The sequence below is a fragment of the Erigeron canadensis genome, chromosome 8 (genome assembly GCF_010389155.1).
Source record: "Erigeron canadensis isolate Cc75 chromosome 8, C_canadensis_v1, whole genome shotgun sequence".
NCBI classification, from domain to species: Eukaryota; Viridiplantae; Streptophyta; class Magnoliopsida; order Asterales; family Asteraceae; genus Erigeron; species Erigeron canadensis.
Genome location: NC_057768.1, coordinates 7,604,818 through 7,631,028, shown reverse-complemented (window position 1 = coordinate 7,631,028; position 26,211 = coordinate 7,604,818). Strand labels below are relative to the sequence as shown.

General features: G+C 33.8%; 5 protein-coding genes across 9 annotated transcripts; 3 read left to right on the top strand and 2 right to left on the bottom strand.

Moving 5' to 3' along the window:
• The first annotated feature begins 340 nt into the window (after positions 1-340).
• Positions 341-2,109, top strand: LOC122579320 (epoxide hydrolase A-like). The gene is made up of 4 exons (XM_043751472.1): positions 341-759; positions 832-1,011; positions 1,107-1,348; positions 1,755-2,109. Exons 1-4 carry the CDS (start codon positions 451-453, stop codon positions 2,002-2,004), a joined length of 981 nt encoding a protein of 326 aa, XP_043607407.1. The 5' UTR covers positions 341-450; the 3' UTR covers positions 2,005-2,109.
• Positions 2,110-3,060: 951 nt separating this feature from the next.
• LOC122580428 (epoxide hydrolase A-like) lies at positions 3,061-5,293 on the top strand. Of its 2 annotated transcripts, none has more exons than XM_043752698.1 (5): positions 3,061-3,227; positions 3,555-3,905; positions 3,997-4,176; positions 4,263-4,504; positions 4,942-5,293. In XM_043752698.1, exons 2-5 carry the CDS (start codon positions 3,564-3,566, stop codon positions 5,180-5,182), a joined length of 1,005 nt encoding a protein of 334 aa, XP_043608633.1. In that variant the 5' UTR covers positions 3,061-3,227; positions 3,555-3,563; the 3' UTR covers positions 5,183-5,293. The 2 variants fall into 2 exon arrangements, with proteins under 2 accessions (XP_043608633.1, XP_043608634.1); XM_043752699.1 differs by having other exon boundaries at positions 3,062-3,227; positions 3,555-3,866.
• Positions 5,142-9,282, bottom strand: LOC122580429 (folate transporter 1, chloroplastic-like). Its single transcript, XM_043752700.1, has 11 exons — positions 9,068-9,282; positions 8,916-8,992; positions 8,182-8,258; positions 7,697-7,787; positions 7,493-7,586; positions 6,470-6,543; positions 6,203-6,313; positions 5,913-5,984; positions 5,805-5,825; positions 5,613-5,680; positions 5,142-5,453 (listed from the first exon to the last, which is right to left on the bottom strand). Exons 1-11 carry the CDS (start codon positions 9,186-9,188, stop codon positions 5,321-5,323), a joined length of 939 nt encoding a protein of 312 aa, XP_043608635.1. The 5' UTR covers positions 9,189-9,282; the 3' UTR covers positions 5,142-5,320.
• A 1,318-nt stretch (positions 9,283-10,600) lies between these two features.
• Positions 10,601-12,108, bottom strand: LOC122579955 (peroxidase 72). The gene is made up of 4 exons (XM_043752222.1): positions 11,895-12,108; positions 11,559-11,750; positions 11,270-11,435; positions 10,601-11,016 (listed from the first exon to the last, which is right to left on the bottom strand). Exons 1-4 carry the CDS (start codon positions 12,096-12,098, stop codon positions 10,604-10,606), a joined length of 975 nt encoding a protein of 324 aa, XP_043608157.1. The 5' UTR covers positions 12,099-12,108; the 3' UTR covers positions 10,601-10,603.
• Positions 12,109-19,344: 7,236 nt separating this feature from the next.
• On the top strand, positions 19,345-26,052 carry LOC122610044. 4 transcript variants are annotated; one of them, XM_043783025.1, is made up of 9 exons: positions 19,345-19,947; positions 20,036-20,178; positions 21,407-21,678; positions 21,776-21,930; positions 23,100-23,362; positions 23,467-23,529; positions 23,813-24,066; positions 25,545-25,597; positions 25,693-26,052. In XM_043783025.1, exons 1-8 carry the CDS (start codon positions 19,668-19,670, stop codon positions 25,558-25,560), a joined length of 1,446 nt encoding a protein of 481 aa, XP_043638960.1. In that variant the 5' UTR covers positions 19,345-19,667; the 3' UTR covers positions 25,561-25,597; positions 25,693-26,052. The 4 variants fall into 4 exon arrangements, with proteins under 4 accessions (XP_043638960.1, XP_043638957.1, XP_043638958.1 ...); XM_043783022.1 differs by lacking the exon at positions 25,545-25,597; XM_043783023.1 differs by lacking the exons at positions 25,545-25,597; positions 25,693-26,052 and adding an exon at positions 24,721-25,042.
• The last annotated feature ends 159 nt before the right edge of the window (positions 26,053-26,211 follow it).

The following is a 26,211-nucleotide window of genomic DNA, read 5'->3' as shown; positions in this document are numbered from 1 at the left end:
GTTTTGAAACAAATGATTGTTTTATTTTTTTAAATTAATAAGTGTTTTATCTGAACCAGAACTATATAATATAGTAAAAAAAAAAATTAACAATCACCCAATCTCGTCTTTTACGAGGTACGGTGGAGGTAAGATGTAAATAGTCTTACCACTACCCAAAGATAGAGATACTGCTTAGCCATTTTATTGGAAATGAGAATCGAACCCTTGACCTCTATTTCCAAAAGCTAAGGGTTTTCTGAATGATCCAACACATGTTATAACATAAAGAGAAAAAACTACAAAAGAGAGGGAAGCTATAAAGATAAGAAAATAATAAACATAAATAATAACTAAACTTGAAAGTATTGGAAATGTTCCGTTGACCATTATAAGCAAATTCAGACTTTTCTTGATCAAAATTCTAAGCAAAAACCTGTCCTAAAAAAAACCTTAACACAAGGCCAAGAGATGGAATCAGTGAAGAAAATAGGTGATATAATTCACCATAGAATCAAAACCAACGGAATATATATGCATGTAGTAGAGAAAAAAAGCGAAGGAGGAGGACCATTTGTGCTTCTCCTACATGGCTTCCCAGAAACATGGTTTTCATGGCGCCATCAGATCACTCACTTGGCTAGCCATGGTTACCATGTTCTTGCTCCCGATCTCCGAGGCTATGGCGAATCTGACTCACCACCCTCTCCCAATTCCTACACTATGTTCCACGTAGTTGGTGATCTCATCGGTCTTCTTGATCACTTTGATCAGCAACAGGTCATCTCTTATCCATAAATTTTCATTGTCTATTAGTTTTCGTTTTAATGTTAGTTGATATCGGGTAATCAGGTGTTTGTGGTGGGACATGATTGGGGTGCAACAGCTGCTTGGCATCTTAGTCTTTTCAGACCAGACAGAATCAAAGGAATAGTTGCTATCTCTGTTCCATTCTTTCCTAGAAACCCAGATGTTAAGCCTAGTGAATTCTTTAAATCATTTGGAGATGGTTTTTGTATTTCTCAATACCAGGTTCTATCTCTCACACTCTCACTATGTGTGCATGTGATTGTTTTCGATTTTTAATTTATATACAAGTATCAAACTGAAGCAAATTAGTAATACAGGAAACAGGAAGAGCAGAGAGGGCTTTTGCAAAGTACGATCACCTTACTGTAATGAAAAAGTTCTTGTTAATCGATAATATCGATTTAATGGTAGCACCTGCCGGCATGGAGATAATTGATTACTTGGAAGCACCTGAAGTGTTACCATCGTGGATTACTGAAGAGGAACTAAAAGTATATGCAGACACATTTCAAAAGTCTGGATTCATAGGCGGGTTAAACTACTATCGTGCTATGGACCTGTAAGATTCAAGCTATCCCTACACTTTAACTTCCAAATATAAACATCAAATACGGCTATAAGAATTTATACTTAATTACTTGCATAGAGGCTAGCTAAATTTAGTCTATTTGAAGAAAATAGACTTAAGTTAACCCAACTAGTCTGTAAATTTTGGCCATGTTTGCTTCTTTTTTTCTTTCTCCTAGCATGACTGTCATGAGACACGTAAAACCAGCTAATTTAGGCAAATGACCTTTAATAGAACTGCTCATATCGAAGTTGATTACCTGGAACAGAAATCAGACCAAAGTCGATTAAGTTTAAATGCAATTTACCTTAAAAAATAATACCAGGTTCGATGAGTGTAGTATACATGTCTATCATCTGCTTCCTACATTTCTGTAACTACATATACTGAATTGCAGATCCTGGGAGCTGGAAGCACCATGGCAAGGGTCAAAGATAACAGTTCCATCAAAGTTAATTGTCGGGAACAAAGATATTGGATTCGAAAGTTTTATAAAGGCTTACATTGAGGGATATTTTCACAAAGCATTAGTTCCTGATATTGAAGTGGTCATACTTGAAGAAGGCCACCATTATATCCAACAAGAGAAACCTCAAAAAGTTTCTGATCAGATATTATCTTTCCTACAGAAACTAGCTATTAATTAGGCTACACGGCTCTATCTTTGTTTTTTTTTCTAAAATCAATTTATGTAATATATATTACGACGTTTCAAATTTCAATTTCACAAATCATACTCTACTTTGAAGCAAGATGATAGATATAAACGGTAAGGATACGTATCACTCTTACACTTGGTTTTCTTTTGCATATTGACCTGTGGTGTTACTATCCAACAATAGTTCCATGTAGGATACAGTCTTGCAGCATTATTATTTATACTAAAGACGAGCTAGCAGTACTCAAATTATATATATGTGGTGTCCCTATCCAAGTGGTTAAGAGTTCAAGTCTAGTTTGTAACAGCTATATATAGGATGTGTGGGTTTGCTATTAACAGAAAAAAGAAAAAAAAAAAAAAAAAAAAAAAAAGAAAACACAATGCTCAATTTCACCATGGATGTAATAGTGTACTTTTCAGATTCTTATTAATTGAGATAAGTATTAAGTTATGTACATGGTTAATGAAGCTAAAGTCATATACTCATATAATGCTAAATGAAGCCCTCTTAAAGTGCATAAAATGTTTGTACCTTTAAGCCGACCCTCTGAATTTTATGGTAAGTGTACAACTATTTAATGCACCTTAACAAAAGTCCTTAAGGCTTCGTTTAACAAAACCCATATATTAATACTCGGATGCATTATGCGATAAGATACTAGAGGTGTCTGTAAATCATTTTCTAAACTCTTAACACAAGGAATTCAAGCCCATTAATGTTCCATCCTTTAGGGGAGCTTTACATGGTTCAAGTTTGTGTAAAGATGAAATCCCATATCAGTAAACTATTTGGCCGAACATCAGAGCATTAGTACGTGCACCGAAACTAAAATAAGCTGAAATAAAATAAGGTAAAATGACAACAATAATACTGAATCCCGTTGAGACGGATATGGGATGTAAACCAACAAAATGGTTATATTATATACTACTAAAAATGTGTGGTTGAAATTAAGTCAAACGCATGCTTATAGCATACAATATATTTGTGAGTTGGTAAACTCTCATGACTATAAAATAAAGTTGTCATCTAGAAGTCAGTCAAGATCTAAAGTCTCTACACCTGTTGATAACTTGGAGGCCACTTTTGACTAACTATAAAATAGGCAAAGTAACTGAGGGTTTCAGTGTGAAACAGAAAGACAGGCTGGTACAATAACTGAAACTAAAAGTGCACCAATTTAAAGCCAGTATTGGGAAAGACTCGAGGTATAGTTCTATCTCTTCATGTAATATATGCATATACAGTTTATAGGATAGATTAAAGATATAGATATAGATCACAAGCATGCTTTGGAAATATATAAAAATATGGATACACATTTTCAATCTTTATCAAAGATGATGATGCTAGGACTTTGATGACTAAATAAAGATCCAAAAAAGTATTTATGTTATCTATAGTTACACTCAAAATCAATCTAATTCATCCCTAGGCTGGAAATAAACTAAAGGGTGTGAATACTGAACTTTAATAAATTGAAAGCTAGCCCCTTTTACTAAGCAAGATCATGATCTAAAGCAAAGATCTCACAGGGTATACAGATGGAATTAATGATGAAGATGGGTGATGTAAATCACCATAGAATCAAAACCAATGGAATATGGATGCATGTAGCAGAGAAAAAAGGCCAAGGACCGTTCGTGCTTCTCCTACATGGCTTCCCTGAAACATGGTTTTCATGGCGTCATCAGATCGCTCACTTAGCTAGCCATGGTTACCATGTGATTGCACCTGACCTCCGAGGCTGTGGTGACTCTGACTGCCCACTCTCCCCTTCTTCCTACACTATGTTCCAGATAGTAGGCGATCTCATTGGCATTCTTGATCACTTCAATCAACAGGAGGTCCTATCTAACACTATTTTTTTCTCTCCAACCTTACATGTATGTATGTGTCTTAGTGTGTGTGTGTGTGTGTGTGTGTGTCTTAGTGTGTGTTTCAACGTTGGTTGAATTTGGGTGATATATGAATCAGGTGTTTGTGGTGGGACATGATTGGGGGGCAACAGCTGCTTGGCATCTTAGTCTTTTCAGACCAGAAAGAGTCAAAGGAATGGTTGCTATCTCTGTTCCATTCTTTCCTAGAAACCCAGACGTTAAGCCTAGTGATTTCTGCAAATCATTTGGAGATGATTTTTATATGTGCCAGTTCCAGGTTCTTTCTCTCACAGTCTCACTGTGTGTGTATGTGTTTTTATTCTTAAACTTTATGCAGGTTTGAACTTACGCAAAATAATACAGGAAGCAGGAAGAGCAGAGAGAGCTTTTGCAAAATACGATTCGCTGACAGTTATCAAGAAGTTTTTGTCGCTCAATAAGACCGATATACTGATAGCACCTCCCGGAATGGAGATTATTGATTACCTTGAAACACCTTCACATTTACCATCGTGGATTACTGAAGAGGAGCTCCAAGTATATGCAGACAAGTTTCAAGAGTCTGGATTCACTGGGGGACTAAACTATTATCGTGCTGTGGACCAGTAAGACTTCATACTTGGGTTTTTCCTTTATACTGTATCTTCCAAATTTGAACATAAAACATGCCTAAATATTAAAGTAGGAAAGGTTACATAAGTAACTTTAATACTAGGCATAAAAACTGATCAAAGGTAACCGAATATCAAAATCTTTAGTTCTAAGGTAATCTGGCCTGGCAAAAAAACATGATATGGCAGCTGGCTTATTATAAGTATTGACAAAGTTGACTTGTATCTCACATAACCCATGCCATGGGACCTAAATTCCAGCTAACTTAACTACTTACCTCATATAGAAGTCCAAGCAAGGTTGGTTATTATTGATACAATTTGTTTCAGAGACTAGAGAGTAATTCTAATTAATATCTACTTCCTTCCATGAATCTAATGTTTATCATCTGCTACCTATTCTTTTTGTTACCAATCAAACTGATTTGCAGGTCCTGGGAGCTGGAAGCGCCATGGCAAGGGTCAAAGATAACAGTACCATCAAAGCTAATTGTTGGAGATAAAGATACTGGATTTGAAAGTTTTACGAAGGTTTACATTGATGGAGATATTCAGAAAGCATTGGTACCTGATATCGAAGTTGTCATACTTGACGGCCACCATTTTATTCATCAAGAGAAATCTCAAGAAGTTTCTGATCAAATCTTGTCTTTCTTTCAAAAACTAGCTTAATTAGGCTCTAAAGTTGTGTCTTTTATGTATTCTTGTGATATCATACATATAACATTTCTCAACGTTTCCATTTACAATTTTCACAAATAAAACACTATCCTTTGAAGCAAATGTGATCTATAGAGGGCTAGAGATGTGTCACTCCTTCACCCTTCTTAACTGTAGTGTGTTAAGAATAGTCTCATACACAACGAAAGTCAGTGAAGCAGAAGGAAGGTTTTTCACAAGATTTGCAGTTATGCCTTTGTAAAAACCACGGAGACCTTCCAACCTACAAGCCAAATAATGGGTATGAAACGGAACTAAAGATCATAGCATGTCCTTGCAGTTATTTTAATTTTCATTAAGTTCAAACTACAGAGCCAATAAGCCTACTTATCCTTATTTCACCAAGGAAACAAATGAGTATTTCAATAGAATACACACTCACCGAGCAGTTTTCTTCATGGCATGCCAGCTATCCATATATCTTGGAACTCCATCAATACCCGGTCGTTGCTATAGCGTGGACATAAAAAATATTATTAGGAAACTTTTCTGGATCCAAAAATATAACTTTTTAAATAAATTTCAACTAGAGTAACAATCAAAAGCACACAGAGAGATAAAGAGGCTCATTTACCTGCAAGCGAGCACGAATAACCTGAAATCATTACCACGTAAAGGAGAAACAAGCACAATCAGAAATGTAGTAAGCATATATAGTAAACTAGATCATGAATACATTTACCTGGAATGGATATGTCACCAGAATGGCAGCCAATTTAGAAGAAGCTCCTAAAGTTGCATAATCAATTGTCGTCTGCAGGAAAATCACAGAAAATATTAAAAACGCCATATCACATGAATATGATTGATGTCTTCCATTTATCTTGTATATATTTAGACTTTCAGGATTACGAGTAGTTAAGGAAGAAAAAAACATAAATTAAGCATGGGTAAATATACATAACCAAATTCACAAAATTAAATGATTACTAATAATCCTTAAGTTTGAAATGATTCATCAGATGCACTTACCAAGAGCTCAGCACCACCAGAAATCAACACGCTTCGTTCAGACCTGAAGTTGACTAGAACTTTACGAAGCTCCTCATATGCTGTAAACTGAATAGCTCCATGAGTTACTTGCTGCATAACAATCAAACTTTTTATTGTTTTGTTCTTCAATGGAGCAGTAACCATGAAACCATCCATCAAAAAAGATCATGCTCATGCATTAACCAACTAACAATTTCTCGGTATACATAAGAAACACTTGAAAAAAATAACAATACCAAATCTAACCAGATAAAGACCAGGTACAAGCCCTTTGTATAATGCCTTCCATCCTTCATCTTTCACTACAGTTTTTAATGCATCTGAAATCAATTCAAATAACAGCATTAAAATCAAATATTTTCAACACCTTTCAATTATGAATTAATACTTCAATATTTCATACATTCGTTCTATGTTATAAGACCCATTTCATTTTTGTGCTGCTTTTTGATCTGTTGTTTGTTGTTTAGCTGATAGTATTGACATCTTTATTAAAAATGAAATTGATCAACTTTGATACCGGGAGTAGTATAAATGATCTCAGAAGTTGTATATAGCTTTAATAAATAATGAGGGAAGATAACTAGATAAGTAAAACTTCCAAGCCTAATGTTAAATAATGTAATCGACTTTTTACAACAGAAACAGAGAAGACACCAAAGAGATTCAAAAAGGGGATATTTATCTGACAGAATTATAGTATTCGTCACCACTTGCCCCTTCCATAAATAATCATAAACCCTTAATACATTAACACAGATGTTCTTTTTGTATAGGACCAGAAATCCATGTACATCTGTATTTTAGTCTTGTACTACTAGAGCACCCACTTTGGTTAACTTAATACGTAAGCATTTCTCACTGAGTATGTTTCAGGGTGCCTATGTTGTTACCACCAGAGCAGGCTATATGCATCATAAGGTGCAGGTATATTGTCAAAAGATTTCATCTCAGAAAATGCTTATAAGATTTTGTACTGCACTTCTGATAATTTCACTGATAATTAATACATATAGACACTATGTTTCAATTTTAGTTTATTGGGGTGACACGATATCAAACTGCATCCAATTAATAACTAAGAGTCTAAGACTAGGTGAATCGTTAGCAGAATTAGAAAGTTTCTATGTTTGCATCAATGTTGACCAAACATTAATAATTATAAATAAACTTCAAAATAAAGATGGGTGATTCACTAGAGGGAAAAAGAAAATGTTAATTCATTAAAAAGCACATAGTTTGTAATTCAATGTAAGTTGTAGAGCAGACCATGGAAACCAGAATATGGCCGAGACTGATGCCCAGGAGTCTGAAGTTGTAATCTTGTTTTAACAAGCCAAACAGGATTGGTAATAAGACACACCTGGAAAAGTAACAATATATAATAATCAAGATGCTGGTAATAAGGATAACGACGGCTTCCAGAATTAACCTACCTAACATGAAAAATGTAAGAGTTTCAGACATACTCACCAAACCTCCTGCTTCTGCAGCTGAAGCAAGGTGAAGACCTGGGGTCAGCTCGTTTCTATTGCTCAAATACCTTTGTTTAGCTTTGCTATAACTATAATAAAATGATAAAACCATGTCAAGAGGTTGAATATGCATCAAAGCAACCCCATCAATCTGATGCAGAATAGGCGAGAATCTAAGATAGCCTCTAGTTAATAAAGGTACGAAAGGGTATCTATTTATGCAGGCTATGTAAGTCCGTACTAAAATCATGAAAATAACAACTGGCCAAACAATATGCAGCTCATATAAAAGCTAGAAATGTTTTAGTTTTAAGCTCAACATACATATTTGATAAACTTAAGTATGTGTTTTCAACTTGAAGTAGGAAGAGAATATCCAGAATGAATGCCACAGGCGACTAGGCGTGTGTCTTATTGTAGATCATTAGCATAACCGAGTATCAAGTGTATAGCAAAAAGAAAGTCAAAACATTTTCTACTTACAAGTAAAAGTATAAACCCCAAGAGATAGTCGAGCCAAGCACAGCAGGATAAAATCCAGCATAAAGCCCTCTGAGTCCCTAAAACAATAATAACCATAAACTTCATATGGATTAAATAAATATTTTTTTTGCCATTAATAGTATATGAAATTCTGAGCAAACATCATAAAACCAACTTAAGAGATATGTTATATGTGGAAAAGATCAAAAAGAAATTGAAGTGAACAAAGATGCAGCTAAACTCCAATGCATTGCCTGGTTTTGTGTTACATATTACTCCCTCGGTTTCAGTATTAAACATCTCAAAGGTAAACTAGTGGTAAGGCGGCTTAAACGTCTCAAGAGAGTCTCGGGTTCAAAACCAACACTTGGGGCTTGAATAAAGATTCCTCTCTGATTTACCAGTAAAGTCTCGAAACACTTACTTACCAAGCAAAAATACAAAAAAAAAAAAAGTTTCACTATAAAGGAAACCCAGTGGTTATGCGTCAATCGTCGGTCATAATGTTCTAACACGACGTCTCCTGTTCAAATCTCCAATCTCCCTAATATCAATAGTTCAGGGTTTACATTTTTATTTTAAAAAAATAGAAGGCAAACAGGCAACAAAAGGTTGCACCTCTAATCCTTTTTGTATCGAAAAACCAAAACGTTTAAAAACTACATTCATAGATTTCTAATACTAATAACTTATATTAAATTAAAAAAAAAAAAAATAGACAAAAGAAAGAGAACCTCTGATCGAGCAATAGTGAAGAGAGCCTGAGGAGTGTTCTTGTAGTTTGGGAGATGATGACTTTGACCATCGTTGACTATATATATTCATGTAATTTAAATTTATATTAAAAAATCTAAATAAAAAAAGAATTAATAATGCAAGTAAGTACCTTGGAATCTGGTACGGACGACGTCGAGTGGATGTGAAAAGATGACGGTGGCAAGACCGGCGGCAGATCCCGCAACAGCGTTCTCCCATTGCCAGTTCACCTTCGGAGACGCCGCCGCCATTTTTATTATTTTATATTACTTTTCCGGTTACGGTTACAGGGAGGGAAGGAATAACGGGAAAATAGGAGTTGGCTGGCTGGGTATCTTATGTACGTAATACTCATACTAATAAAGTCATCAACATTCGTTACCTTAATTCTACGCAAATTCAACAACATTCTTTCTATCACTTTGTTTTTAGTTTTTTACTATCATTTATCAACGGTTTTTATCTATATCTATATACTGTATTATAAAACAGATTTTTCTTAGAATTTTAACATTTAATTTGAAATTTTTAATATTGATTTTAAGTACTTTTCCAAAATGTCCCTCCTATCTATTCTATATTTATCTAAAATAACTATAATACTTTTTCTCTTTCCTCAAATCTCAACCAATCATTTTTTTCTCTCTCCTTCATAAATCATTTATTCATCCAATTCATTTAAAATCTTTTATCTCAAAAACCGTAAATCAATAAATTATAAAAATTGTATGGGTGTTCTTAAAATTTCATGCTCTTTCATTAGAGATGTCATTCGATATACTTTCGACAAATTTTTAAATCCGAGGACGGAGCCCGTACGGCTAAGGCATTTAACTATCATACTCTATGACATATCAACTCCTATAACCTATCATACTCTATGACCTAGGTATCACCCCTATAACCTATCATACTCTATGACCTAGGTATCACCCCACCATCCGAGTACTTGCTCTCGTATTAATAAAAACAACAAAATTGATCATGTGTTATCTAACAATTTAAAAGGAAAAAAAAAAAAAAGTTTTCTACCAAACTTTCTAGGTAGGATATTTCAGTCGAAAAACCATGTAAAAACCGGTTCAAGCCCGATTTCATTTTTGTTGACTTTAACCGGTTTTGGTCCGAGTTGGGGTCCGGTATAACCCGACATTTCACGGCTACATATATAATTACATCTTAACTTAAATTTGAAGCCAAAAAAGCATTTTTTTTAAACTGTTCTAAATTCTAATAATAGTGTAAACAACATTTTAGATATCTACCAATTATTCAATTGTTAGGCACTTTTGCCCCAAATTGGGTAATTTGTGGTTTGTTTATTGGATAGTTGATAGCTCTTGACTCTTGAGTCTTGAGTCTCCTTACATCCTGGATGGATTTGACTCATTTCCTTATTCTCTTGACCAAATCAAAAGAAAAATACTCTGCTCATTGTAGGTTAACACTCATTAAAAATTTACAACTAAATGTTTGAAAACAAATCTATATTCCAAAGTATTACTATAAGTTTCCGTCATAGGGTACAACTTTCATCATATAAAAATATAAAATACAACTTAAAAATACAAATTATGTTCAACAACATAGAATCAAATGAAAAAGCACAACATAGCACAAATAGTTTCTAAAACTTGATAATGACATATACCCCAACCCCACCTTTTTAACTGTTGACTTTCCTGCATATCTTTCTGATTTGACCACTTTTACCGGTCAACGGTGTAATATTTCCCATTTTAACCATTGACTTTGCAAACTGCTGGAAGAAAAGCTCTTGGTTTGCAGCATACTGCTTCACATACTGCATTGTTTGTTGGTTTTGTGTGAACAATATTTCATCAGAACTTAGAAGTCCCTTTGAAGCTATTAAGTTCTTGTAGTAATTGTTATCGAACTTTGTAGGTGAGAGGGGATCCATGACAAAAAGGTTCTGATCACCACCAGATCTCGGGCAGTTCTGACGAAGCTTGGCAGCGTATGACTGGTCTAACGAAAAGTCGGGCCTCCCGTTTCCTGTGTTGTTGTATAGCCTTTGCCTGAAACTAGTGCACCTAGCATTTCCAATGGTATGGCTTCCTAAAATTTCAAAACATCAAAAAGACATTAAGGAACATTTTTTATCTTTTTGAACACAGTTTTCTGGAGTTCATTAAAATTAGCAAAAATTACTAAAAAAGTTTTCATTGTTCTGTTTTGAAAAGTTTAATCATCTTTTCAAGATTTTCTTGAACTTCCAAGATTATATTAAAAGTTAAGCCAAATTTCCAAAAATATTTTAAACTTAAACACAATGTTAGTTTTTTTCCATCAAAAAATAGTAAAATCTTACCAGAAAGTGTAACGAAATCAACAATGTCAAGACCCTTGAGCTTAAATTTGGTGAGAATGGTCTGAAAAGTGTTGTTAGGAGCAGGAATGTTTTGGTTAGAACCACTCAAGCTTGCACCTAATGAGTCCCTTCTGCCCAATGGAACTTCCCAGCTTGGCCCACCAGTCTGCACAAGTTCATCAAAATATGCATGCAATATAATTAATTAGACAAAAAAAGTATATATGGACACTCTAAAGGTTGTATGAGTAATTATGTCAAGATTGTTGCTATATCTGATATATGGTACCAGAACAGTTGAGTCTCTAGCGGCAAGAGCCATAACATCTGCACATGAGACGGTTTGAGGGCACGCCTTCTCTAGTGCCTCTTTTATCTGATCAATGACTTCAAAACCACGAGCTGAGTTGCGGTTTGGCACTGATCCTTTCTCGCTAATTATGGTTCCACTATTGTCAAGTAGTATTGAAGCATCACACCCCTAGATTATAATTTCATCACAAAAATAATTGGTTTACAATCAATGTAGCAACTAACAATACATATAAATAGTTGATGTCACATTTAGTTAACACGTAACATATTTAAAAATAGCATTCTATAGTACCGAAAATATATTTCAAACCTTGACGAAGCAATCGTGGAAATGGAGCCTGAGCAAAGAAGCAGCCATACGGGCCTCTTTCGCAACAGCTTGCGCAACAACAGACCTTACGATATTTTTAGCTTGTGGACAAGTGTGGTCATAAAACTGAGGGTAGAGGTTAGACCCATTGGCTAGAGACATGATAGAGATTAGAACCATGACCAAGGTGATTGATCGAGCCATTTTGTTATAATGGGCTGGCTAGCTAGCTAGCTAGGTAGTAGTTTTTTCTAATGAACAAATACGTACACTATATATGGTTAATGAACTAAAAGGTTTGTGTAATTGTGATTTGTGATGGAAGTGGAAAACCGGATTTGAAGTATATATATAGGCAAGATTTGTGGGGTATGGGTGAAGGGTGGTTACACGTACAAAAGCTACTTCAATTCCCTTCCAATAGTTTATGATTTATTATATTGTAAGTAACACTTATTTTATAACTAAATGTGGTAATTATACTGTACAGGTAGTAAATGTAATGGTTAAAATGTTCAATCATATAGATTTAGTGAAGTTGAAGTTTTTTACGGAGTATTTTATTATTGTGTATATGCATGCAAGTAATAAATGATCTTTGCTAAACTAATTAGCTATTTATATCTTTATTTACTATATTTTATTAGGAAAATGTTAAACAAAGCACTTAGGGCTTCATTTAACGTGTATAAAAAATTATACATTTTCATATTAAAAGTCCACATCCCTAAATTTTATGGTAAGTATACAACTAATTAATGCACTTTAACAAAAGCTCTCAGAGCTTCGTTTAGCAAAACCCATTTTATTATTGTGAATTTGCATGCTAAGTAATAAATGATCTTTGCTAAACTAATTAGCTATTTATATCTTTATTTACTGTTATTTGATTTGCATAATAAGTAGATTTGATATGTTATAAATACTTGTAGTATACATTTTGCGCATACTAATTATAGATCAGATATATAAACCAAAAGTAGTCTTTATTTCCGTATTGACGGAACTAAGATTGCAAATGACCCATGATACAAACTTTTTAACGTTAATTTGGTAACCATTTATAATCTCTTATAGTATAAATTGACCTCTCTATATGAGGAAAATTAGCATTTTCTTTTATATCCTCAAACTACCCCTAAGTAACCCTAACAAGTATATTTGAAATGATTAATTTTTGTATCTAATCCTCGACTTATATCTAAAATGATAACCACAATTAAATGTCTCGTCACCGCATCTCATGAAAGTAACCTAAACAACTTGTATTATCGTTACGGCATCTCACGTGTTATAAATCGTTGCCGCTGCAACGCGCGGACAACCTTCTAGTACAAAGTAATGATAAAGACTAAATTGAATGTTTTTAACAATTTTCAAAGACTTTTAACTATCTGTAACAGTTTTTAAGAGTTTTTAACAATTTTTCAGAGTTTTTATTTACCATTCAATTATCGAGATACAACTTTATAAGTTTTTTATGAAATTATTTAAAAATTTTATTGTTAACTATATTGAGTGACATCCGGCCCATATTGATTTGACTTATATCACAAGTAGTAAAACACACAATATTATGTTTTTTAGATATCGTCTCACTAGCATGACAAATGTTTTACGCTGACCGTTAAACAAATGTATTCCCATGGACTAAAAAAACACAAAACTTATCTAAAACATATGTAAAATCCGTGTTCCCATGGACCATTTGATTGTCATGTAAGTTTTTTGTTCTTCATTTTATTGTTATTAAAACTCACATTTCATCTTTATTACGACATATTGTGTTATGAAGCTAATTTTTTTTTGAACAGTGTTATGAAGCTAATTAATTACAGTTATATACAAAGTATATACTATATCTTTGTATCAACTGTGCCTTTTAGTATTTGATTGAATTAGTTATAATGTGCCAACGTGGTACGTAATGCGCTAAGAAAATAATACTAGCTAATAAAGCAATAAATCAAAAGAAAGAGGCTAAAAACTACGTTATCAGGTTAAAGTAGAAGCTAATCGATACAATCATGTGATGATGGACACGAGTTGGTCAACCAAGACTTCAAATCGAATTTTTGTTGAATAAGAAGTGATGAAAATGGAGTAGAGCTACCAACTATGTTGACAAAATGACCATCAGACCATAATTAAGTATTCCCTTGAATGAGTTACGTGGTCGTATGTATAGTACATTCGATATTTGGCATCGCAAGTACAATAACCAAATGATAAGAGTACTTTTTGTTTCTTAAGTGTTCCCTTTCTATCACTTAATTATCTACATTCGCTTTTATTTCAAAGTTAAAATTAAAATGTTGTAAGATAATTAGTTTTGCAATTATTGAGGTAAAACCTCAGTCAGTCCTCTCATGAGGGTCTTGGGCCTGGGGAAACCCAAGTTCGAATCCTGAGGGGGCAAGATTTATTCTTATTTATCGTCGTGTCACTTGGCGGATCAATAGGAGGTTTTCTTCCCTCCGTGGTTCCCTGAAATTCGAATGTCATCCTGCTCGAAGGACGTAGGGGCCAATAAGTGGGACGAATATGTTCTGACCATTCGAATGTTCAATAAAAAAAATTTGTTTTGCATTTTTGAGATTAGCATAAAGAGGCGGGACAAACATGTTGGTAATGCTTAATTGTTATAGTCAATATATTAGTCTAGTGGTTCAAGTGAGAGGTGGAAGACTTTTTGCCTCTCTAGAAATTTCGGATTCAAATTCAGTAATCGACATTTAATTACTAACTTGTGAAAAACTTACAATTTAAGTAACGAACATTTGTTGTTAAAAGATGCTTAATTATAGATGTAGGGGGTTGAACCCGACACAAAATTTATAGCAAAATTGGCTTTGAAAAAAATTTGCTTAATTATGATGATCATCTATACTTAATTATAGATGGGGGATTTGCTTATTTTGTTGTCAATGCACATATTACTTACTAGCCTAATGGTGTTTGAGCTTTAATTCAATGGTTGGAAGATTATTCCCGTTACCTGAACCTGAAGTCTTGTGTTCAAACTTTAGAGATGACATAGGAATTAAGTCCCTTTATGAGGGTTTGACTTGGGTAAATCTAGGTTTAAGTCTGAGGGGTTAGGGTTTACTCCTATTAATCGTCGTGCCTTCGGGCGGATTAGTAGGAGGTTTTCCCCCCATCGGATATTTAAAATAAACATTTCTACTTCGAGAGAGCTCTTTAGCGCGGACCTGGTTAAGACAACGTAATTTAGACTTCTCGCTGTCGAATCGCGACACGAAATTTCTAGCGAAATTCACCTTTCAAAAAACTTACGAGCCTAATGCACGTATTATGCGGTGAGGTAACAATTATACATTAACATTCTTTACGGTGATTGTGATTGTTGCATCATGTGCTATATAGTGATGAACATTATATGATTTGTCTGGCTCGCAACCGATCAAACGGGCGGAGGCTCTCTATTTGCTTGCAATGCCGGCTCTTCGCCTTTAGTTAGAAGTAGAAGTAGAGGGCGCCGTTTGCCCCACATTTAGTTTTCTGGAGGAAAAAAAAAATAATTCAAAAATACATTATTTAACCGAAAATGTAGTACAAAATTAAATCAATACATTACTTAAAAGCCCATGTCGTAGAAATGAATGGTTACTCATAGGACAAACCATGGATTTACTTCGTTATAGCACGATGCTAATTCTTCTAATAAAATAATTAACTTGAAAGCACAAATTAACTAACAAAACTCATAAATACTCTGTATTTGATTACGGTTACAAAGAATATGTCTCGGACGATAACAATTCTTCTACAAACAACTATATGTAATTTCCGATTTTTAATTTGTAAATCCGCTGTTTTCAGTTAACTATATTATTGGATAGCTGTGTAACAATAATACTGCTCTAAAATTGGGCCAACCACATCAACAGGTTAGTTAAACTGCTACTTTTCTGTTATTATAGTATCTATTTGACCTTTCCTTTGATGCATACTTGGCACCTTTTGATATATATATATATATATATATATATATATTTATTAACTAAAAGTCTATAATAACTATAATAAATCATGTTAGTAATCACTTTTTAAGCTGCATTACTTTCGGTTATCCAAATTAAAGTTGACATCACATGACAATATGCCAATACGGTATATCTTTTTAATACACATATATACTATCATGTATCATATTATAGTATAAACAAAGTTGTTGACCAATACCATTATTATACTTATACACAGACAATAGTAGTTTAGCTAAACTTTCCTGGTGCTTCCTTTATCCCAAAGAATGAATTACAAACATGAAAAGTATATAAGTTGACCTTTTTAAGTCAACCTCACTTGTTTTTAGTGATTTATAATCTTTAGAGGTCAGGTATCTTGTAACTCGGGTTGACAAGGTTATGACTTATGATAGGAGTTTGTTGGGAGTCTTAAGATTTTTTTTTTTAAAGGTGAATTTCGTTGGAAAATTCGTGTCGTGATTCGACAGCAAGAGGTCTAGCATACGTTGTTTTAACCGGGTTTGCGCTAGAGAGCTCCTTTGAAGTAGAAATGCTTATTTTAAATACCCGATGGGAAAAGACATGACGATTAATAGGGGTAAATCTGTCTTTTCAGACTTGAACTTGGTATACTAAGTCAAGCCCACAACTAACATTGATCGTCGTCAAGTTAATTCTAGATTTGGTGCCAATACTATCACCAACTAACATTGATCGTCGTCAATTAATGTTTCCTAGCATGTGGCTCTTACCATAAACAGGCACTACAATATCACTTCTACGCTACGTTTGGACCAATATTTTATAATTGGTATTTTAGCTGAACGATAGGATGTCGAATTTATTGAACGGGATTGATTAGTAAACAAGTATTTTCTTAAAAATGCTACTAAAATTGTTAAAATTTAACAAAAAGTACACGTTTAATCCACTAAAACAAAACCAAAATTGTCACAATCCAATTAAAATAGGTTTAAACTTCACAAAAAAAACCTAAAATTTTTTGAAAGGTGAATTTTGCTTGAAACTTCATGTTGCGATTCAACAGCGGGGGGTGTAACATACGTTGTCTTAACCAGGTCTGCGCTAGAGAGCTCTCTCGAAGTATAAATGTCTATTTTAAATACCTGATGAGGGAGAAACCCGTACTAATCCACCCGAAAGCACGCTGATTAATAGAGGTAAACCATGTCCGACTTAAACCTAGGTATACCCAAGTGAATGCCCGTTTAAGGAATGTGTCGAAGACTTGGCTTATTGGGACCAATACACAAGCGAATATATTGTCGTTAAAGATGGTCTAACGGGAAGGATGACTCAATGGAATGGGTGTTACAGATAATTTATCGTGAATTCGAGTATTCAACAATGAGATATTTATTTTTCCGGTACAACCTTTATTTAAAAATGCAAAGCTTTACGCAATGACAAACTCAACTCGATGAAAGCGAGCGGAGTAGTTTACAACCCAAAGTCGTTGGATATAAAATGGGACACCATATGGAAATCTGTATATGGATATATCGTCAATCATGTTCAAATATAGCAAATACTACAATTTTATCATCAAAATTACTTGTTTATAGGTATTAAACGCCCACATCATGTAGGAGGCTACGGGGATCAAGCAGTCATAAGTTCCGGTACATGTGTAATCGATAGCTTCAGTAGTTAACCAGAAGTTATAGAGTTTTAGCTCAGTGGTCATCAAAAAGTGAGATAAAGCCCCTAGATGTGTATATATTACGAGTTTAAGTCTTGCAAGCAGCAGGTTTTTCCCAATTATTTGGAATTTTTCCTGAAAGATATTTGGGGATGATTGCATGACTGACAATAATTACAAAAGGCGATGACGAGAGTCATCCAAATTGTATTTCAAATAAAAACATACCACAAAATTATAAAAACACCTAAGAAAGTAACCACTATGTCTCTTTCACTAAAAATCAATATACTTTCCATAAATTTACTTGAACTACTATAAAAAAAAACCTAAACTCTAAATATCATTTCGGTATATTTTCTTTCATTTTAAATGGAAATCAAACAAAAATAAAACCAATTTTTTAAAAGATCACATACTCATTTCCCCTTATCAACCAAACTGTGGAAATAATTCAATTTTTTTTTATATTTTTCTATTCTCTCAATCAAACCCACTCAAATTTGTAAAACACACATAAAACTAATAAACTTAAGTAATTTAGGTGGTGTTTGGTTTGCAAATAGTAATCAATAACTATAAGGAGTTCACTGAACACTCGAAAAGTCAAAATACATTCTTGTAATCTCAAATCAACATCCATCACTGAAGCTAAACTACTGAAGAACCAACATCAAGAACTATATTATCATTAAAATGTCAAAATATTTTTCAATTTGTACACACTTATATCATGAACTTTTTTATTACACTGGTTTACTAACGAACATTTAAAATTTGTCCCATATAGTAAGTAACGCCCAATGCTGTCTTCTATGGATTTTGGGTCCCAATACCTCGACGGTGTATGGGGGAGGTTAAGATGTAGACAGCCTTACCCTACCACGACGGTGTAGAGAGCCTGCTTCCAGGTTCTATCTAGAGATAGAAAAGGACCTCCGGCCTTGCAATTGATGAGGATAAAACCCATAACCTCAGTCTCCAGAGGTAAAGGTGTTACCACTTGATCCAACCTTGATGATTTAAAATTTGTCCCATATACACACGATATATTAATATTACCATGAAACTTTCCAAATTTGCTTAAAAATGATCATGAACTTATAAACTTTGTTCACATATGATTATCTAGTTTTAAATTTTCTAATGAGCTACGAACTTTGAAAGTGTAATACTATATATATGGATAATTATAAAACTTTGATGCTAATAAAATGATATGCATATGTAAAAAATATTGAAATTTCGTTAGCAAACTTAATATAATGCAACTCTATATGAAGTGAAAAATACGTCGACATTTCAGTGATTAAACCATAAATATTACTTTAGAAAAAATGGAGTCTTAATGTATTATACGCAATTCACTCCTTGTATACACGAGGGGTGAACATTGTGATCGACATATACATATCCTACATAAACAACGAGTGTAAGCAAATTACTCATTGTATGCATGTATATACAATAGTTAAAATTCTTCTTACTTGAATCAAGTGAGAGATCTCTTTGACCTAGACTCACTTAAAACAATATAGTGTAACTTTTTTATGATATTTGAAAAGCAGTATGATAGGATCAGTAGTAAACATACTTGCTTCGTAAAGGTTGAAGGACCTTTTATATCATTTAGGTAAAAACTAGACTTTTTCTATCATTTAGGTAGAAACTAGAAGCATCCTCTCTATTTATTTATTTTTTTTTATGATATTCGACCGCATCAAGAGAAAAAAATTAAAAAAATAAATAAATAAAAGGGTAGATTGCATCAATTAAATTTGGGTGAGGTTGTTTCAAGTCCAGAACACAAGACCGCAACCCAAAGCTAAAACCTGGTATTCATTACCCATAAAAATAAATCACCACCAACACAAAATTTAATTTCTTCAAATCCCACCACCACTGGTACACACACCTCCATTCCATTCCAATTTCCAAACAATACTACAATACATACAAGTGGCAATATATATAATTTATATATCTATAGGCATATATAGCCCTGATCAAATCAAATGCACCCACAAACCCTAACTAAAACCCACACTATAAATCAATGCCAAAATCTTGTTCATCCCCATCAACAATAATAACAAAAAATTTTTCAAGTCATCAGCCATGGCAAAACCACAATCATCATCAATTTACTTGCAAAAAAAGAAAAGATCTTTTTTAGTAGTATTTTTAGCACTTTTATCAGTCACTACTGCAGTCATTTTTATTATCCGAGCCACTTCTTCTTCTTCTTCTTCATGTGATTGTGATGTCATAAAAGTCAAACCTTCCAAGACTTCTTCACCTTCACCGCCATTGATGATGAAAGTCAAAGTAACAAATCCCTTAAGTTTCATGAAGTCTAAACTTGTTCTTCTTGTTTCACATGAGCTCTCTCTTTCTGGTAATTCCCATATTTTTGAGTTGTTATTTATTTATTTGCTACAATATTTATATGTTGAAATAATAATATTTTGTATGGGGGGTTTTAGGTGGGCCATTGTTGTTAATGGAATTAGCATTTTTATTAAGAGGTGTTGGTTCTGAAGTTTGTTGGATTACAATTCAAAAGCCTTCAGGAAAAGATGAAGTTATTTATAGTTTGGAAAAAAAGATGTTAGACCGTGGTGTTCAGGTACATATCTGTCTTATACTCTTACTGTAAATGTTTTATTTATGTCGGTTCATTCTTTTATGGTGTTCGTTACAGTTAATCTTTCTTAAATGGATATATATTCTTTTATAACATTTTGTGATGTCTTGGTATGTGTAAATTGGGTTTATGTATCAAGTGTTTGTAACCGAGATGTTTATCACATAATGATTCTAAATTGTCTAGCTCTATAAAATGACATCCCCATTAGCCATTGTTCATTAAGGGTATCGCAGAAGCTTAAATGATGCTGGTTCTGTTAAGTATCTCTTCAAGTTTAGAACTTTGAGGGCTGGATGTGCTATATTATATTATGTTGCCTTGAAAAGTTAAGGTGTTATATAGACGTTGAATGTCTTCCCGTAAAGTCAAGTTAGGGGAAGATCTTAAGCTTACGGAATTCATAAGCTTTGTTTGGTACACAAAGACTTTAAAAGCTTTTGAACATAAGATCCATAAACTATAAGCTTCTTGAAATAACTTTAGGAAAAGAGCTCGGGTTTATGTAGTAAGAAATTCCTCAAATACCCCTTTATTAGTCGTAATCTATATTTTGGATTTTTTTTTTTTTGTGTTTTTATGTCAATTTACATCCATAAGCTCCAGCTCCATGTTTCTAGCTATCCAACCATACTTGTACAAACAACAAGCTGCAAATGAAAGCTCCAACTAGTTTTACCGAACATTCACTAAATTTATGGGCTGTAGTTTCATAAGCTTTTATCATCATGAGTTAAGAATTTTCTACTTTTTTTACTGGATGCAAGCTGGTAAAAGTTTTTTGTATTGTACCTTTTTTTAAAGACAAAGACTCTCTTTAACCACCATATATTTACTTTAATTGCTTGAGCGAGACTTGGATCCACAACCTCTTGCTTGATGGGCCTTATCCGATGCCGCTAGGCCAAAAGCCTTTTGGTTATGTATAGTACTTGAAGTATTAATTTGTGTACTAATTATTGATTACTATTAAATCATTACCAAATCATGCGAAATGACATTTGGATTATATATAATTCATACATAACACGTAGAGAGAAGCTTAGATGATGTTGATGCCATAACATACTAGTTTAGCGTATTGTAAAACTTATGAGTATTGGCATTGTTTAGTATTTTGTAAAAATTTATTCTGTTACATATGAGTCTCCTTGTGTTTTTCTTTAAGAAAGCTTAATGGTCTTATTTGATATTGTTCATATATCTTTAGGTGTTCTCTGCTAGGGGTAAAGAAGCTATAGATACAGCCATGAAAGCTGATTTGGTTGTTTTGAACACTGCTGTTGCTGGAAAATGGCTTGATGCCGTTCTTAATAAAGATGTCCCTCGAGTACTGCCAAAGGTTTTGTGGTGGATTCATGAAATGAGAGGTCATTACTTTAGATTGGATTATGTTAAGCACCTGCCAATGGTTGCTGGCTCTATGATTGATTCGTACGTAACAGCTGAATATTGGAAGAATAGGACTCAAGAACGCTTGAAGTACGTTTTTCTTTACCAAAATACATTGCTAATAGATTGAACTTATTGGAAAAATCAATGATTTAAAGTTTACTGTTTCTCCTTGTTTGAATTGTAGGATTCGGATGCCAAAGACGTATGTTGTTCACCTTGGAAACAGCAAAGAACTTATGGATGTAGCTGAAAATAGTGTGGCAAAAAGGGTTCTGAGGGAGCATGTTAGGGAGTCCCTTGGAGTTCGTAATGACGATATACTTTTTGCTGCCATAAATAGTAAGTTTTTTCTTTCAATGTGATCATCAGGAGGTTGTTGGATGTGCTCGCTTGAATGATTTTATGATATTCAATAATCAAAGTCAGACAGTAAGGTCAAACAAACGTGTCGTAGCCTCGTAGTAAATAATTCGTGGATGTGCTTTTGCATCATGAATCTGTAAAACCCAGATAAGCAGGTGTCAGTTTGGCAAATTATGATTATTGAGGATTCTGCAGAAAAATGACCACATGTCCGAATAAATTATAGACTTTTGGTGGAATTGAACTGAAAGTCTTTCAAAGTAGGTTTACTGAAAAAGTAAACAAGTAATCTTGGTTTACGCCTCCATAATCAGTTTTGTTGAACCAAGTATTCAACTGGCTAATTGTTTTGTCTAATTTAGACAAGATACAAAATTTGTTGATGTGAACATTAAAAACTTAAGTTGCAATAATCAAATAATCCAATTCTAATATGCATATCTAAACAACACTTTGAACATTCTCATAAGTACTTTTTTTGGGTAAAGTGTTTTACCCCAGTTAACTTTTTATTAATGAAATATAAATGTTACAATGATATATGGGACTCCCATATTATTGGTTTAATTATGAGACATGCCTCATACACCCAGAGAAGTATATCATTACCCTAGTAAACAAAGAAAAGTACAACCAAGCGACTAAAAATACAAATCTAGCTATATAAACACAAATCTAGCTATATCTTATATATTTGCTTCCTTCATCGTATTAGGAGACTAGGAGTGGACTTGAACTTTAAAGCAGTTTCAATTGTACTGTCTACTGTGACTTCAATTTGTAGCCACTCTTTTGGCCATTTTTAATCCCTTCCCTCGATTATGTCGGACAACTTTGTGGTATGGTTTAATTCCACTGACTTAATCTGCCCTGTAGGTACAAGCCAAGTGGTGGATTTACATCCCATCTATCATACCAAGCTGATATCTTTCTTGCATCACCTATACAATAACATATATATGGCCATAATTTGATCCATACTGCTGCTATCATGAATAGAGTGAAGTAGTGAACATCACTTTCAAATAAGGAAATAGTATTTCCAAGGAGTATAAGACCTAGCTATGATTTGCCTAGGGAGTAGACACTTTAGTAATAGTTTTCAATTTGTAAATAACTCTTCTGAAGCATGAAAATGACTGCAGGTGTTTCTCGTGGCAAAGGGCAAGATCTATATCTGCGGTCATTTTATGAGAGCTTACAATTGATTCAAGAAAAGAAGTTGCAGGTTCCATCAATACATGCCGTAATAGTAGGCAGTGACATGAGTGTCCAAACTAAGTTTGAAACAGAACTACGCAACTTTGTGGCACAGAAGAAAATCCAACATCGGGTTCATTTTGTGAACAAGACTCTAACTGTAGCCCCATATTTAGCTGCAATCGATGTTCTAGTCCAGAATTCTCAGGTTGGTAGCTATAGATTAAAATTTTGAATTAAAACATGTGATGATTGATTGGCGATATGTATTGAAACCCGAGAATAACATAGATCTCTGTCTCCTATTTGTAGGGCCGAGGAGAGTGCTTTGGGAGAATAACAATCGAAGCCATGGCGTTCCAGCTTCCTGTACTGGTAAAAGTTCTTGTTTCCTTGTAAATGGGCAGGTTGGGTTGCTGTGGGATAACGCCTATCATAGTCTGTTTTTCTTTCTTGTGGTAATAGTTAATGTATTGATTATGATCTAAATAACACTATTTAGAAGGCTATATATGCCTTCAAATTGGACCGTGGCCGGTTTTTAAATGTTTTATCCAGCTACCTGGGCTGATGTTATTTAGTTGACTCATTTGAGATAAAACATTATCAAGATCAACTCAGGCACAAGTATATGTCATAACTTATATTTCAATGGCAGGGAACATCAGCTGGAGGTACTGCAGAAATTGTGGTGAATGGATCAACAGGGTTGCTGCATCCTGCCGGAAAAGAAGGCGTGAGTCCTCTTGCCAAAAACATGGTGAAACTGGCAACACATGTTGAAAGAAGATTAACAATGGGGAAGAGAGGTTATCAGAGGGTGAAAGAAAGGTTTTTAGAAAATCATATGGCGGATAGAATAGCTGGTGTTCTGAAAGAAGTACTTCACAAGCCAAAGGGTCCTCATTTAAGGTAGAATTTCTGTATATTGAACATGATGATTATATTTATAGCGTAGCCGTGTAGGTTTGGTTTGATTTTTAGAAAGTAATGGGTTATATTTATGGGACATGGGTTTTCTTGTTAGGCGGAAATGGTATATGAAATTACAGGTTCGTTGCCTGTCAGATGATTTAGGTTTTTTTTTCTTTTAGATTGATCTGTTGTATTTGCATATAGTTTGTCGGGCTGATGATGAATTTATGCTTAGTTTTATAGTTGTTTCAGATGAAGAGTTATAGTTTTAGTGTGGATTACCTGCGCGTCGTGTTCATCTATGTTTCTTTCTTCCTCTCTATTTATCAATATCAATGTTAATAGACTACTTAGGGTGATACTCTTTCCTAATAGAATGTTAATTGATGTTCTAGGTCTTTCATATTCTCTATGAAATGGTAATTGATAAGGGTGTGTTTGCTTATGGGTGGGCAAACTATAGAACCCCGTCGAACATTAATATAAAACTCATTTTCTCTCCTCCAAAATAAAATCCCACTCTCTGTCTTTATCTATCTTTTTTACTTCAATCCAAGACTTCAATGCAACATTTTTTATTTTTACCACAATTTCCATTCTAATTGAATCCTTAATCTATTCTTCACGATACATTAAGGTTTGCGATATTAGGCTAAACGGAATGGAGCGATAAAGAAGGGCGATCTTCCGGATTTCGCAGACAAGTCGACGGATGGATACCTACAAATTGCCAATTTGTTCTCCTTTTTTTGTCCTTTTCCCCATGTTTTCTTTTTTCTTTTGTCTTTTTGTCAATTAAAAATGTATTTAATTGACGAGAAAAAATAGCTCCGTGTTGCGGAGATAAAATGATGGGGTGATAGGTCATTGAGTGTGATATGTCATAAGAGGTGATAGGATATGTCATAGAGTGTAATACCAAATGCCTTAGCTGTACGGGTTCCGCCTTTGGATTTAAAATTCGTTGAAAGTATATCAAATGACCTCTCTAATAAAAGAATATGAAATTTTAAGAACACCCTTATAATTTTTATAATATATCGATGTACGGTTTTTGATATAAAAGATTTTAAATGAATTGGTGGAACAAAATGGTTTATGAAAGAGAAGAAAAAAAAATGAGTGGTTGAGATTTAAGAATAGATGAAAATGAATAGCTGAGATTTTTTCTAAGGGTATTATAGTTGAAAAGTTGAAAAATTTGATAGAAATAAATGTTTTATAATAATAAAATGATAAATGATAAAAATAAAAAAGGAAAAACAAAATAAAATCAATCATTAATCTACCCTAGGCAACCCTTAGCAACCCGGGATGCCATATGACGCGGTAAAAATAATCCAACTCCCGACAATTCCATTCCGGATAGTCTTAATCTCAAACATTAACAATCCCCCTTTGACGTGGTAAGTGACAAGTGGTAAAGTATTGTTTTTTAACTTTCACGTTATTTTTATGTAACGATCCATTTACAGAGGTGGAACACCATAGCAATCGACAAAGTTAAAAACTCTTTAGTTGAAATAAAGTAAGTCGATACTTTTCTTAGTCTCGTCAAGTTAAAATTAAATTCTTTTTATCTTCAAAGACTTTTTATTCAATTTTTTTTTCTTTTTTGAACAGCGAGCTAGTAGTTAGCAGTATGACACCACAGTGACATTCAGTTGGGCAGTATACAATGCTCGAACCACGTATACTTGGGATGAAACTCAGGACTCTCGAAAAAACCCTCCTGCGGTGCTCGAACCATGCATACATGAGATGAAACCAGGACTCTTGAAAACCCTCTTAATAATCCACTCCTACAAATGTTGAAACTGAGATTCGAACCCGGTTGAATTTATTCGAGATCAAAGACCTTATCAATGAGCCATCAATGGATTGATTTTGAAAATTAGGTTAAAAGTGTTCAATGACATGTTTGAGACTCTTGTTTGTCATCTTGATTAGTATGTAGTATTCTACATCCTATGAGTTTTTTTTTTTGTTTTGTTCTCATCAAACTTCTATTTTTTTTTTTATAAATTCAAAGGGAGTTGGTGTACCCACTTGGCCAACAAATTACACCCCATGTGTTGATAAATTACCTCTAGGAATTTATAGAAGGAATACATAACCATACAAAGTAATTAACTATTCTTC